The following is a 16,454-nucleotide window of genomic DNA, read 5'->3' on the forward strand; positions in this document are numbered from 1 at the left end:
CCTCCCCCCCATCTGTTCCAAGAGGTGGTTGTTATCTTCACTGATATCATAGAGGTTTCCTGTCTTTTTACAGCCCTCGCAGCGCATGCAGGTTGCAGAGCTGGGGCGGCTGTTTCCTCCACCTCCCGAGGACCCGCAACTCATACCACCACCATACCCTCCACCACCACCTGCTCCATGCATGGACATCTGCTTGCCCCCTCCTCTAGCCCGACAGTTCCTGCACTCCCACTCCCCCCCTGCCAGTCCAGATCCTCCCCCACTCTTTGAATCTGACTTTTTGGGTTTGCTCTTAAGAAAGTCATCCACTGGAACCAGGGAGGTGCAGGTCGCCACTCCTCCATCTCTATTCACAGGGCCCTCTGTCAGGTCCACATGTTCCCACTGAGGCACACCCTCTTTGGGCCGAAACTGGTCCAAATAAAAATCCCTAACGCTCTCCTTTTCTCTGAAGACATAGGAGTTTCCATCATTGTTTCCTCCTCCACCTACTCCTCCTCTTTTCCGTTCAGTGGGCAAAAGTGGTGGGGAGGAAGAGCGGTGGCCGTGGTAGTGGTGGTGGCTGATGTGGTAGGGTTTCCTCCTGTAGCCCAGCTCAATCTCGTCCAGCTCCCGTCTGGACTTGGCAGAGGCCGGCCTCTTTTTCAGGCTATCACGGTATTGTTTGCGCTTCTTGGCATTACCCTCCAGGTTTCCATAAGTTACTGTGTGCGTGGAAATATCTGAGACATCTGAACGTATATTCCCATCGTCATCTCCCCTCCCTCCACAGTAGTTATGGCCAGGGATGTATGTGGAACTTGAGGCACCTCCCTTGAAGGAGAACTTCCCGTACAAGTCAGGCAGGCCTCCCTTAAAGCTCTGACCCGAGGGTGGAGTCTGTCCAGACAGCAGGTCAAACTTGCTCATGTTCCTGTGGGTCAGTGCTGAGCAGGGCTGGGTGGTGAAAATAGGGGCCACCCCTCCACCCAGGCTGTCACAGTCGAACATGCCGCCCTCCAGAGAACTAGCACTGCCCAAGCTATGGGGCCTGTTGGGAGGAGGTCCGGCGAGCCCTAGCGTTGAGCCATGGTGGTGAAGGTAGTGGTCCTGGTACAGATTACTGTCCTTAAGGTGGAGGTTGCCAAACGTCCTCTCCACCTCACTGATGTAGTCGCTGAACATGTTGTCGTCTGGTAAGTAAGGTGGCTTGCAGTCTGAATGGCCCGCCAAACTGCGCCGGTGTTCAGAGATGTCATAAACAGACGATTCGCGGCGGATGAAGTCCAGAGCGCTGTGGGGTGAGCCGTTCACCCCTGACAGGGAGGCCATGTTCTTGGCGGTGCGTAAGAGGCGCATAATGTTGGAATGGGTGTTGTTCATGGTGGCTGAAGGGGAGTTCAGTGCCGAGCTGCTCTTCTCCTCAATCTGCACCCCGTGGATACAGCTGTAGATGCCCTGTGTGCGGAAAATACAGGAAAGAGGCAGCTTTAAAGTGGGAACATTTGGTAAATTTAACCAATATTATTCACTAATATTGTATTTTAAGTTTATAGAAATAAAACACTGAGTTGTACAGCCATATACATTGCAGTCGTGACCACCCCGATTTTTAGAACTTAAGATGACAATGAGAAATGCTCTTTTTGTTGATAATGACAATACCTTGTTGAATAAATACAGTAAAAAGTAAGAATAAAACAGATGTATATGTTGCATGTAATTTATAGACCATAGCATGCAGTATATTGCTCGTGTTAGATCAAGTGAGAGACTGCAAGTGAGCTTACAGTATGAAGATTCAGAGAGGATAGTGTAGCTGGATGGTGGATGATTAATAAAGGCAAAGGGGCTGTAAACACCCCGGGGTCCCACTGGTCAATACCTTTAATCAATGTGATTAGAATTCAGCTGAACAATATCCTCCGGCAGTTATTAAACACCTCAGTTCCACTACCCCTCAACACCACAGCACAATCCCCTCTGAAGAGAAAAGCCAAGCCAAGGAGACACTGGCTGAGTTTTATAGTGACAGAAAGATAAACTGCTCCATTTGCATTCAGTGATGTGCGATATTCAGATACAAATGGATGTACAGAGGAGAGCAGACCAGGCATGACAGAGAAGGGAAGGGTAAAGGATCCGATCAATTCCAAACAATGATTTTACTCAGTTTTTCTGGATGTCTGTAGGTGACTATGGAAATAAAGGGATGTTTTGGCCACTGTTACAGATCAGAGATCACCTGACCTCCATCCTCTGCGCCACGGCGGAGGTCAGATTTCAGCCAAGAGGTTAGGGGTCAGCCGGCTGTCAACTACTCTCAGCTATTAAGTTATGACTCTTCCAACCTCCTCCCTTTATCCACTAATATGACTTGTTGGCCCTTAGTTCTCCTTTCCCTAGGCACTTGTTTCTGGTTGTTAATTAGCTACATGGACAGTGCCTGTGTTGCAGCAAAAAGGCCTTCATCCCTCATGCCGGTTTTGTAGATAATGTTATTACTTCTTTCAATTTCACAGTGTGTTAACAGCCAAGTATGTAAAGCTTGACAGTAGCTCAAACCAAGAGAGGTTAACATAAATACAAAATGACTCAACTGTATTGGAGAAATTTGGGATTTGGATAGGAATCTTGAAGTGGAGGACAAATGTATACGTCCACCTGGCGTGATATTTCAGGGTTTTTTTGGGGGGGGGGGTTCACACAGAACCATCTTTCAATGTTTATCTGGTCCTTCTCTGTGTTTCTTCTTTTCCATCTGCCTGTTTATATAATTTGCCATCACTTCATCTCTTTTGTTTTTCTTCTTTTATTGTCCTGATTACATCCCACCTGCTGCCAAATCTGTCATATCTTCCCTCCCATGACATCTATGACATCATCCCGTCTTAGGCTGAATTCAGCTTGCAGGCTTTAGACGTTGGGGTTGTGTTGTCTCACACACACACACACACACACACACACACACACACAAATAAGCAACAAGCAGCCAGGAACAACAAGTTATTGCTGTAGTGCATCAAATCTTGGACATTTAACAGAGTGATTGCTGCTTTGTATTCAACAGCAGATTTTGTCTACTCCACATGCCCACATAATGTAACAGTTGGCAGATTGCTGCCAGCCCAGTGCTACAGTAGCTGATTATTTGGGCAGGATGTGTGAATAGAAATAGCTGTGGCCTGAGGGTTCCTAAGAATTTTCAATCCACCAAGGGATCATAGCAAAATCTATAAGTGATTACACTGGTACAGAGAGGCAGGAAATCAACAAATAACTAGCTGCCCCCCATGTACAATTGCATATAAAGTGCCAACTGTACAAGCAGCAGCTCGTAACTTAATACCGCCTGTGTGTTGTGCAAGTATATGGCGCTAAATGCAAATGAACTTAGCCATGATGTGATGTGAGGGCTGTGAAAAGAGGAGCGATTAAACCTCTAATACATTTACTGTTCTGAAGTCATTAGAGGCTTTTTAAATCGATTTAATTAATTTGTTTCAGGTGGGACCTGGCAGAGCAGGTAGCCAGGGGAGAGCCGCTCACAAAGCTACTGAGCCCCTCAGAGGGAGGAAACGCTAATCGACCGTGAAGCCATGACCAAAGCCACGTGACTCACGCCAACCGTGACAGATGTCTCATTTTTTACACTGCCGAGCTTAAATGTTAATTGCAGTAATAACAATAAAGTTTATTGGATTATGCTGTGAAATTAAAAAAGCGGAATCAATCTGAGTGGCAGAGCAAGAAAAAAAAGAAAGAAAGGCAGAAATGGCCAAGGCTGGAGAGAAAACACTCAAGTAAATGAGAAGGAGACAATGTGAGTCTGTGGTCGAGGATTGTGGACAGATAATAGATTCCCCTGAATATTTTAACATACTGAATCATCTGGCTGTATGTGTGGACACACAGCGTTCATTTATGTTGTCACATTGAAGCAAAGACAGAGGTAATTTCTGTAAATGAGAGCAATCACTGAATGTTACACAAAGCATAATTGCTTTCAGATCCAGTTCCCATACAAATGATAATGATGTAATAATCAAAAACAACACCAAGCAGCCTGTCTTTGGAAATGAGAAGTCAACTGACATTTTAGCAACTGATATTTTATGCTCCTTCTACACAAACAGACGCGGACACGCACACACAACCATCAACAAGGCGACAGCAACAATGTAAAATTAACACCATACAAAATAATCAAAGTTGGGCACTGGAGCGTAATATTAGAGCAGAGAGGGGAAAATGTTATGTTTTTTTTTTCTTTTCTCTGTAGCCTTGCTTTCTTGGCACAAGCAGCCCCGGCACCACAGCAGCATATCTAATGGAGGGAGAGAGCAGCAGTGTGTGGCTCTCTGCTGTAAATTAGCCACGTGGTTCAGCCTGCAGCAGTTCACCTTCAGAGGCACACAGTGAATTACACCAAAGCCATGTCAAAACAATTGGAATGCAAATCAAATACCTGGGGGTGACTTTGGTCTCCTGTGATCCAGTAATCTACCCTCTCCGGTTCTGTCTGATTTTTGTTGAGTGAAATATTGATTTGGGCTCAACATTTTGTAAATATTTACCTCATGGACGTCAAAGAGGCCTAAGCATTAAAACAAAAGGAAAATGCTTCTATATCTGTCTACTCTGGAAGTGTTTGGTTTGGTCATGTAGGATACATGCTCATTCACAATTTTAGCATCAGTAACGCCTTGAAGAATGAAGCACTTTCATTTCAGAGACATTGGAAACAGAAAAGCTGATGGTGTAGGGAATTAGCCACCATAAGCTAATGGCTTATATAAAATATATAAATAAATAATTTTAACCAGACCAAGTGTGGTTGTAGTAGCAAAACCTCCTGAGTGTATTCAACAGGATGTGCTTTGCGTTGCTTATGAATGCAACTTTACCTTTGTAAAAGGAAGAATGTGGCCTGTCTTCTTTCAAATGTTTCAGAGAATCAAAGCTGAAATCCTTCTAGATGTTGTCACCTTTTGTATTTGTGAGAGACAAAGAGTAGTTGTGGTGTATAAAGTGTGCTTCCACTGCGCTTCTGCTTGATATTGATGCTTAAAAAACAAGAGCATGGTGTGTAATGTGCCAGCTCAAGTGTGATGGCTCTGTTCTGAACAGAATTTATTGGCAATCTGAATCTGTCAATCAGAATATTTTTGAAAAACCACAAGCCATGACTAGCTGATCAACATTTCTCAGTGGAGAGGGTCTCCAAAAGTGAGTAAATATGCTGCTCTCTGTGTTTTACCATATAGGTGGACAGCTTTAAGTCTGTTTTCTTATAATTGCTGTTTTTCCTTCCCTCGCCCTGTCTCACCCTGCTGATGGAGAAGACGAAGCCGGGCTGGCCGGAGCAGACGCCCATGAAGCAGAAGCGCAGCTGCCAGTAGAACCAGTGTTCGCAGATGAAGGTGATGAGTGACAGAGCCATGGCGGCACCGAGCATGTAGAAGACACCGGCCATGTTGTCCACATCCAGCTGGCTGGACATCACCTCGTTCTTCTCGTGGTGGCAGATCCCAGTCAGCCACAGGGACTCTAGTTCCTCCATTTCACCTGGATGGAGGAAATGTAATGCCACAGGCGGGGGGGGGGGATAGATGAAGGACAGAGCGAGGGAGAGAGTGAAAGGATGAAAGGAGAAACAGATGGTATGAAGAGGGGAGGAGGCAGGGAGAGATGGATGAGAAGGTCGGATTGAGGGATGGTAAAGAGTTGACGTAGCAACAGCATGAAGGAAGTGGGATGGAGGCAAGGAAGGAGGGAGATCCATGGATGGGCAGAAGAAGAAAAGAAGAGTGTTTTTATAATTCGTATGGGAATTGAAATAAAGAAAGCGGTGCAAAAAAATGGGAAGGAATGTTAAATATAAAGGAGAGAGGAGGGATATGATGTAATAACAGGATGGGTATTGGAGGACACGAGGGATGGCGAGATGATGCAACAGAAGAAGAGAGGAGGGAAGATGGCGGGCAGGAGGAGGGAAGAGGGGGGTCAGGGGAGTTAGAAATACAGCCTTGAATTTTGCAGTAGACTTCATTGCAGAAAGGAAAAGAGTAAAACGCGCCATTGGTCACATGCTAATCACATCGATCTTTTTTTGTACTAATTTCTGCAAATAATTGTGTGTGTTTACCACAAAATATTTAAACTTTTCATCGTCAAAATGTGCATGCACCTATTCAAAATGTAAAAGACAAGTGTTTGCATAAGTGTGTTTGTGTTTGAGTGAGTGTGTGTGTGTGAGTGTGTCTGATGCTGGTCCCTGAGCTTCTGGTCTCTTTTGTGGGTCACCTTCTGTTTCATCACGAGTTGTTCTCTATCAAAGCCGACTGTGGCAGGACAGGCGTTGGTTAATTAATCATACATTCAGCCGTTGTCACTTCACGTCGGTGCAACTCTGGAGCACCGGCTGGCCTCTGAGCATCAACAAGAAGCACCACAGCATACAAACCCGGGGAGAGTCACCGCACACACACACACACACACACACACACACACACACACACACACATGCATGCATGCAGGCAACAATATAGACGCAACCGTACAGCAGCTCCTTCTTGTAACTGCTGAAAACCTGACTGTGAACTGCAACCATTTGTGACAGTGGCGTATAACATTGACATTTGTATGACAAGAGCATTTAAGCACAATGGCTTTGCCATGGTATATTTTTAAGGACAATTTATTAGCTTTCCCACAGCCTTCAACTGCAGCTCACAATATTCATCATCTAAAGTTGCAAACTTAAAATAGGTTGCATGATGACAACTAAGCTATCCCAATGACAAGTGAGAAAACTCCATCCACTGATGAAAAGCATGAGATCAAACTGATAGTTCTGGAAAACCTAATAAGTGGACCTTGAATTAAGATTGTGCAAGACATCTGGATATTTCATGTAGTAATCTCAAGCAAGTCTGAGGTCTCTGCTAGTTGATTTTTCAGTGTTCAATGCAAGAGGAGTTGAGGCATTTAATGATATATTTCCGAGAGAATACAAGACTTTTACAACTGATCTTTGTAACCTTAAAGCAGTAATATTGGGAAATAGGCTCATTAATTTTCTGGCAGAGAGTTATATAAGAAGATTGATACCTGTTTCATGTCTGTAAATGTAATGGCTCATAAATATGAAGCTAAACTTAGCAACAAGTTAGCTTAGCTTAGCATAAAAATTAAAACAGGAAGCTAGCTTGGAAGGTAAAAAAACATTCCTACTGTACCAGTACCTGTAAATTCACTAAACCAAAGTGACACAACAACAATTTGCTATTTTAATGGGGTTGTGCGCACACTATCTCCTTATGCTAAGCTAAGCTAACTTGCTGCTGGAGGTACATTTATTTTTACCATACAGACATGAGAGTTGTATCAATCTTCTCAAACTTTACTCCAGAAAGAAAGAAAACATACTTCCTAAAACTATTCCTTTAACTTTTATGGTGCTTTGCTCTGTGGAAAATAATGTAAGGGGAATAAAATAAAGCACACTGGAAGATTCAACCGAAAGAATGACTATTCAGCTGACGTTTGACTTTGTTGTTAAAATTGACAGCTGTGACATAATTCATGACTGGCATCTCTGAAACAGGTCTGCCATTTGGTTATTAAACTCAACATGTACTGTAAATGACTTCAAAACTTTCCATTCAACAGCGAATTAGAAAATCACCAATCAAAACTGTCATTTTCTTTTCACAACAGCTGTGACATATTTTTTGCTCAGGCCTGCGTCAAACTACCCAGACTCCCTTCCAGCCTTCGTACCAGGCCACTGGGCTCCCCACGTGAGTCTGATCGCTTTCTAGGCCACCAGGAGGGAAGTGGATGGTGAGGCGTGGCATAGTGACATTGAAATCCTGAGAGGTTCGAGACAGGGCCGCTTGGTTCCTGTATGAATGCTTTTGCAGTGGCACAGGGGGATGTTAGTGCGAGCCGACCCATATTCAGAGACGTGTGTGTGTCTGAACATGAATACAAAACATACACAGGCACACATATATCAGTCTTACATACATGTTTGAAAAATCATTTTTGTAAGTTAAACATATAAATAACTCAACTTATAATCAATAAGTCAGAAACCATATGCACACAACTCTTACTGAATTGTATGTAGGTTGATAAAAATAAACCAATGTCATAAATAGTCACAATCTCTGCAGCACACTCTCTTTATCTCTGTAACACACACACACACACACACACAAACACCTCTCGCTAACACACATAGGCCCTCTCATTTTCAGAGGCCTGACCCATATTCACATGAGCGCACGCACACATGCACACACGGTGTTGAAATACACCAGGAGCTATGCTGGCACCCCTAACTGGGACGCACTATAGTGGGCCCCGGAGGGCCCTTGGTTCAGGATGCTCACAACACGTTGGACCATGCCCAAATAAACTAGCTACAACAGACACTCAAACCTACACACACACACACACCAAACTTCCATTTCCCTTTCTGAATTGAGTTGTAAATCAAAACAGGAAATTGTGAAATTAGAATGTTAAAGTCGATAAACTCAGCGGACAGCCCTTATATGTGACATTTTGACTTGTTTATGATCAAGAGTTTCTGCTTGAAAACCATAAAGAATATACTATACGGGTTAGGAATGAACATTTTGAACATATTTTATTTCATTACCTACTCGTTCTGAGATGCATTCATGTTCCAACAAGAGCTGACAGGAAAGTGTTTCAAACGAACAAGCCCTAGAGAGCTTGGACAGTATAAAAGGCAAGCGTGATCATAAAGCACAGGGCCCCACGGTGGAGCTAAATCTCAATTTATATTCCTAGCAGCACCATCTTACCTTTTCTGTCAGTTCTTATTATATATGAGAGTGCAATTACTCTACATTTGACTTGCAGAGCCAATTAACTGAAATTGTGGTCGCAGACACACAAATTTCTTAGAAAATCTATGTTTTTCTCCTCTCTCCACAATTCTTATCCTGAACAGGCAGTGGGTGAAACCCTAAAATCTTACTGTCTGTGAGGTCTGTGTTTGCCTGTGTAGAGTAAACACTTGAAAACAGACTATTTTAGACTAATATCCATGAGAAATAAACTTAGCCACTGTTATTTATCCCTGCAGCACAGCCTGAGGCAAGATTTGTTCATAGCTTATTGGTGGGTAAATCACGCACCTCGAATTAGTTCTTAGAGGATAATTCAGGTTTATTACAACTTATTCTTCTTATTTTCTTAGGAAATAAGTCAGATGGGGCAGACACACGAGCAGCCAGATGATCAAACAGGTTTTAAACAAACCCTCATGAGGAAACGAAGGCCATTTCTAAACTCCTGACCAAAACTGTCTGTTGTGCAGACACATCACCGTCTACAGACTGACATCCTGTTATGAGAGATTATTTCCAACATTTCAGGTGAACTAACTTGATTTTGCCTGCTTTACAACTTGTCTAACCCATTGTGTTTCTTGTCTGATCTGACTTTATTTCAGTGATGTTGCTATGTTCCCAGGTTTCAGCAATTAACTTGTACAATGTTATAATAATCAATAAAAATGCCGGCCAAAGTCAGTAAAATAATAATTCTCCTTTAATGTTAGCTTCAAGGCTGTCAATCAGAAGTTATGTTCTGTCTCCTTCTCTGGTAAAGTATGGTTTTATCGCAGTAACTATCTGGTGCATCTTTGAGTAATTAAATAAACAACTCATCATTATCGGCACAGCTGCACTGTCTCCATTTGTGAGTGCATTAAACTGAGCAGTATATTTGAATAAAACAGAGGAGAAAGCAGTATGCTGCCTCACCGTCTCCAAAGAGCTGCAGGATGGCCAAATCCACATGTCTCTTCCAGAGTGACTCCTTCTGGATGGCGATGCCGTACCCCGTGGTGGCAAAGATGTAGCCGCTGCCAATGGTCACCAGCTTGCAGCCCTCGTCCCTGCCAGCCATGTAGTTCAGTACAGCCGCATCATAAATGAAAGCGTCTAGTTTGCTAATGAGAAAGAGAGAGAGGGAGAAAGGGAGAGCGAGGTAGGTTACAATTAATTAGCACTTAGGAGTCAGACATCACAGCTACAACATTCCAATTAACCTGCTAAATAGGACTAAGCTGCTGATAAGTGTAATAAACTTCCACTTGGTTTGCCAAAGGCTGGAGCTGGCACACAGACTGGCGAAAAGGCACACTTGGTGAAAACTGGAGAGGGGGAGTGAAAGTATCACTGGAGTTATTCAGCAACAATATGTTTACATGAAGACAAGTAGGGAAGACATAAACAGGGGACTTTAGCATTTATTGTTTTTAAAACTTTTCACTATTACAATATGTTACTACGGTATCATGACCATCCATTGACATTTACATATTTTCCAGAACCTGTTCACCTGCTTTTGATTCCCTTAACGATCATCACAACTGCTGCAATACAATTGAATGCCACCCCTTGAATTCAACAGAATGAAAACATGCTTAGAGAATGCTACAACAAATGAGCAGGATTCAATTTAATAAACTACTGAAATAAGAGATGTGTACATGCCTGAAGCCAGGACATCAACATATACCAAAATATACTGTTCAATATCTGATGATGATAGTTGCCATTTGTCAAATAAGGACAAACATAAACCCTTTAAATTCCTTTTGTTATGAAACATTTTGCTTGGACTGCAATTATAAAGTTGGTTTTACAGTAAAACCAAATGGACCACTTTAGTGTGCAGTTTCTCACCCGGCCTTGAGACTCTGCAGAGCTTCGTTAACGTTTCTCTGATGGAACTTTGTCATGTAGGAGTGCATTTCTGGATAGTTGTTCCTAATGTTTCTCTCCGTACTCCCGTTTGGGACGGTGCCAAACCGAAACGGAGGTGAGAAGTCGTTGGGACTCTGGAACTACACATGGAAGATGGAGCGTGGTTAGAGAGGCATGCAAAACATTTACTTTACAAATTAAAGGTACAGATAAGACAAAGAAGACAGGGAGATCAGAAGCGAGCAGCATAGCATCAACGGCTCCCATCTTACCTTTTTGTCTGAGAGACCAGTTACCTGGTCCACATATTCCTCTTGGATCATGAAAGCAGCCAGGTTGGCAGTGTAGGAGGCCAGGAAGATGACAGCAAAGAAGGCCCACACTGACACCATGATCTTACTAGTGGTGCCTTTGGGGTTCTGTACTGGCACAGAGTTGTTAAAGACCAGACCCCACAGCAGCCAGATGGCTTTACCGATGGTGAAGGATGGGCCGTGAGGCTCTGAAAGAAACACAGCCATGGTTAAAACAGTACGTGACAGATCAGCTTTGGTTTAGTAAGAGGCACAGTTGGTCTTCTTTTACTCATGCGTCTCCAGCTGAGCAGCGAATTTGTTTTGTAGAATGAATGAATGAATGTCTTATTTAATTCCTGAATCAGTCTAAAAGTTACAGTTTTATATTGACAGCATACTGATATATTCTCATTAAAGTTACCCTGGTATGGCAGCTATTCAGTTTTAACATGTTACTTGTTTGCCACACTAGCTGCATATCTGTCAATCAATTTCTCAACAACTGTTAGATGAATTGCCATGACATTTGTTACACACATTAATCTCCCCCTCGGAAGGAATTGTAATAACTTTGGTGATTGTTTTTAGAACCTTTTCTCTAGCACCATCATCAGGTCAAATTTATCCAATCATTTGGTTTATAACCAAATATTGACATTCCTACCAGCCTCAGCTATACTGAGCTGTGCTTTGTGCTAATTAGCAAACATTAGCATGCTAACACACTAAATTAAGCTGTTGAACCTGGTAAACATTATACCTGTTAAACATCAGCATGATAGCGTGGCCTTTGTGAACATGTTGCCATGCTAGCATTCACAGCCTGACAGGGCTGTATGTTACAATGTAAATGAATGATATTTTATTTTTTGTAAAAGTTAGAAAGTGTGTTGGTTCAATTCATCCATGAGCTGGAAGCAAACTTGTTCATTCCAGCCATTATGCTGTGATTACCAGTTGGTTCATAATGTTTGTGTGGGTATGTGTGAGTGTGCGAGAGAGAAAGAGAGATTGTGTGTGCGAGCATGTGGGCTTGTATTGTTGTATGGGGCTTTTGTTCATGGACAAACTGACTTTATCGTGCCAGATATCTCCTTTGTGAAGTTTGCAAGAAAGTTGGTTAAGTGAATCAGGCAGAGACTTTACAAATCTGCAGTCATGCCATTGATACAGTATTGCACCAAATCGTTTGAGTCCAAACTTCGATCTGCACTCTTCATGATACCAAACTCCCACAGCGCTACAAGCAGATAAAACAAGGAGGCACACTGAAGAGCACAGCTCTTAAGGGAGGAGTACAGCTTCTCCAGAACTTTCAGGAATGAAAAAAAGATGGCTATTGTCTATATATAGCCACTTCAGAGAGAGAGAGAGAGTTGTGGGAAGACATTGATTTTTTTTGTTTGTTTGTTTCTTATCTTTTTGGCTGGGGAGATCTAACAAAACTAACCCCATTGCTGTCAGAGCTGTCATGTGATTTTGGGAAATATGGAAATGAATACAAATGGCTTGTTCAGTGTGAAGGAAGCAGTTCTGGAGGAGTGTTGAAGCCCAAGCAGTGAGACACACCTGTAAATGATGTAAAGAGAGCAGTGTGGATGAGGAGGAGGATGAAGAGGAGAGGAGAATGAAGTCATTGGGTCAGTGAGGACAGCTGGTCTATATGTGGAGGCGGCCTGCAGTGTGTGTGTCTGTGTCTCTGTCAGTCTATGTGCAAAGCAAAAGACAATTCATACAAGACAATCCACACTGGCATTGTTACAGACAGAAAGCTTTAACCTGCAGAGCCGTACCTGTGCTTGCTTGTTTGGTTCAAATTATTAGTTGGAGCATTACTCATCCAACACTCCCTCTCTAGAGGACAAAATTGCCCACCGCCATGTTCTCTGCATACTTTGGATCCTCACTCTCAGACTTCAGCAGCAAAGATGAAAGTGTTGGAATTGGGTGGACAGAGAATACTTGGCTTGATTTGGATCCACAATTCCACTATCAGATTGTACTGCTTTGCTGGTGGTAGCCTCACATCCAGGACTTTCAAGTTGGCTGCTAAACATTCTCCCATTCAGCCACTATTTAGAAAATCACAAACTGGAACATGCCAGAAAATTATACCCAACACTGGGCAGTGCTGGTGCTGGAGTGTGAATGACCCACCACCATTCAGATTTATCATTTCATTTATCAATTTATGAGTGCAAATAGTGAAAAGCAGCCTGTGAAAAGGAGATGCCAATCGAGAGGGACAATTAGTATCTCATCTGCTTTGGTTAGTATGTGTGTTAGAAGTGGGATTATCAGATCTGCTAAAACATCGTCCCTGCTCACCAAAAGACAACCCTGTCTCCTACAAAATGTGCTTATATTCATGTGCTGCATGTTACCAATTATGTTTTAGATTAAATGTAATTTCTGCCGGGGTTATTTCCACAGGCTGTCATGATCCTGATATGTTTCTGTCTGTCTTCTTGGGATTCTGTTATGGTGTAGTGTTTAGGTTATTTCTCTGCCTGTTCTGTGTTACTTAATTTTGATCTGTTCTTATTTTGTTTGCTTTGTGCGTTCTGTGCTTTTGTGTTGTTTCTGTTGGTTTAATGTCTTGTTTAGTCTCTGCTGGTATTAGTTTTGCCTTGTCTGCAGTGTTAGTTTGGGTGTCTGCTCTGTTTTGTTTAGTTTGTGTGCTTGTCTGGTCTGTGTTTTGGGTTCTACTGTAGTTTGATTCTTGTCTTGTGTTCTGTCTGCCCGGTCTTAGTTATTTACCTCTCCCTATTTGGTTGTTTTCTATGTCAGTTTGTTCTATGAGTCTGTTTCCATGTCTTGTCTGGTTTTGATCTGTCTGCTTGTGTTCGTGATTGTTTTGGTGCATTCCTTGTTCTGTTCTATTCATTTGTCTTATCTTGTTATGGTCTGTTGTGCACTGTATAACGGTTTATTTGTGTCCATGTATCTGTTTGGGTTTTATCTGTGGATTTGTTAGTAGTTCAATAAGTTTTGTCCTGCTTGGTATCTGTCTGTGTTTCTGTCTGTCCATCACCCTGCCTGCCTGTGTCTGTCTGCTCTCAATATTAGTATCACCTGTTTGTGCTCCCACCCTCCTCATTAGCCTGTGTTTGTCGCTTCTGTTCAGCTCTTGCTGGTTCGTTGCATGTGTTCTTGCTGTGTGTCTCCCTGTTACCTGTCTGTTCCTGATCCCTATTGCTTTTTGGAATATTACCTGCTGGATTGTTTTGGACTTTGCTTTCTGTTCCATGGACTACCTTTGTTGAGTTTTGGACACTGCCGGAAGTTTTGTACTCAGAAACTGTACCTGTTCTGCCTCTGTGTCCAGCGTTTGGGTCCTAAAACATGTACCTGCCTGAAAACACGGCAAAACCTGACACAGGCAAAATTTTCCAATCCAGGGAATGCGATGAATATCATTTATTCCAAAGTCCAAACAAATAGCTTTGTTCTTTATTCTTTTCTATCCAATGAATCATCTCACACATCACCAGATTTTTCTTGCAACCCTTTGGACAGGACTTGGTCATGCACAACTGGCTTACACTACATAACTGTATATAATATCTCATTATAAGCATAGATAAAACCAGCTCTACCCCAACGAGCTAGACCAATAAAATAATACTTACCCATTAGGGTTGAGTATCTTTAAAACCTGTACCCTTAAAGTGAAACTGATACCAACAGAGTACTTCATTCGATACCTTGCATAAAATGCCACCTGTTCAAGCCATAGTAGTTGATTGGTAGCCTATTAATATTTTTATTGTTATGGACAAGCAAGGTTATCTATTTTATTTTTTTCTGGTTACAAATAACTGTTACATATATTGGGAAATTGTATCACATCCTCATCTTAATTAGGTCATCCTCGCAGGTAGTATTTGTATGAGACAAGAGGAGTGAAATAGTTTAGTGACCAAATAGTTGTGGGAAACAAATTAATTTTTTAATACGTGTGTTGAAAGTAAACAATGGAAAATTATTTTGTTAACTTTCGATTTCCATAACAATACTCTGTCCCCCTCGCTCAGAGACACTTTGCTTTGTTTGGGATTCTCCAGGATGCTTCTAACTGAAGCCACTGTGAGCTGCACTTTATCAGAGGTGCTGAAGTTAACGTTTGTGTGTATGTGTAGTGAGATTTCTGTCTGATCACAAGTGTTTTCAGTTTCGGTTTTCTACCTCTGATGAACAGCAGTGAGCTCGTCTCATCGAGTAGCCTGCAGTCCCAGACGGGCTCTGTGTCTGTCAGACGGTCTAAAGGGGGTAGCCTACCACCATATCAGCAGAGCAATAACGCAGGGTAATGAACAGCAGAGGGGCATGTAGATTTTGTGAAAATATTATGACATAATTCTCATCAGATTGTGGTTTTATACTCGTAATATTACAACTTTTGTCCCAAAATATTATTCTGCAAATCTCAGAGGACACAGATACGTGGGGGAAATTGTTAATGTGCTGTTTCTAACTGAATTTCAATTAATTAAGCTAATTTATCATTGAGGTGAAAAGCTGTCACATGCACATTTAAAAAGACTTTAGGCTACTTCAGCCAAACATTTCTGACAGCAATGACAGAATGTCTTGAGAGCCTTACTGCATTATATTACACTATACATATTTTTTATTTATATTTTATTTATAACCCCCCCTCCCCCTCAATTAATATTATCAGTGTTAATTATTATCAGTAGTAATTCTAAAAATCATAATGAATGTATTTATATGGCCTATGATATTTAATAATTAATATGTAGCTCAATGATTTACAGGTGAAAGCATGAAAGATTTCTGGGATTGGGCTAAGCCCCGAATTGTTCCAAGATCCTGGAAACAAAATCCTCCTCCAAAAACCACAGTAACAGTTATAAAACAAGTAAGAAGTATGTTTAAACAAGTCACTAAACTACACTAAAGACTCTAAAGTATCAAACAGAGGAAAAGAGAGGCTGCACATCCAGCCGATCACACTGACTACATCTGAAGCAGCTGCAGCTGGCGGCTCCGTGAGTAAAATCAGCCAATCGCTGCTGCACCACAAAAGCGTTTAATTGATGTGATGGAACGCAGCGATCTTTCAGTAACAAGTGATGTGAATAGCAAATTAAAATGTACAGCGAAGTGTTAAATGATAACAGAAGATGAAACCAACGGAATGCCAAGCTTGTGGTGATAAACTTGCAACAGTGATGAACATGCCTGAGACCGCAGCCAAAGGTGATCGGCTGTTAAAGTCAGGCATGGACACGTGCAGGCCTTTTTTTTATACATTTTATGGTGAAGACACATAAGGAAAAAAAGGCGTGCTCTTCTCTTTCTTTCGGTGTGTTGCTTGAGTGTTTGGCTGCAAGCAAAACCATACAAAGAGTAATTTTTTGCTGCAATCTGGCTATAAAGTATCGAATGAAGTGCT

General features: G+C 42.1%; 1 protein-coding gene across 1 annotated transcript in view; it reads right to left on the minus strand.

Annotated features, from left to right (window-relative positions):
- Window positions 1-16,454, minus strand: part of LOC119884188 (glutamate receptor ionotropic, NMDA 2B) — a 125,010-nt gene that overhangs the window by 6,289 nt on the left and 102,267 nt on the right. The window contains 5 exon segments of the mRNA XM_038694654.1: window positions 2-1,437; window positions 5,309-5,547; window positions 9,789-9,976; window positions 10,716-10,876; window positions 11,009-11,238. Coding sequence (XP_038550582.1) covers window positions 2-1,437; window positions 5,309-5,547; window positions 9,789-9,976; window positions 10,716-10,876; window positions 11,009-11,238 — 2,254 coding nt within the window.

This window comes from Micropterus salmoides, unplaced genomic scaffold, assembly GCF_014851395.1.
Source record: "Micropterus salmoides isolate LMB-PRFRI ecotype aquatic unplaced genomic scaffold, ASM1485139v1 Ms_hic_scaffold_10, whole genome shotgun sequence".
NCBI classification, from domain to species: domain Eukaryota; kingdom Metazoa; phylum Chordata; class Actinopteri; order Centrarchiformes; family Centrarchidae; genus Micropterus; species Micropterus salmoides.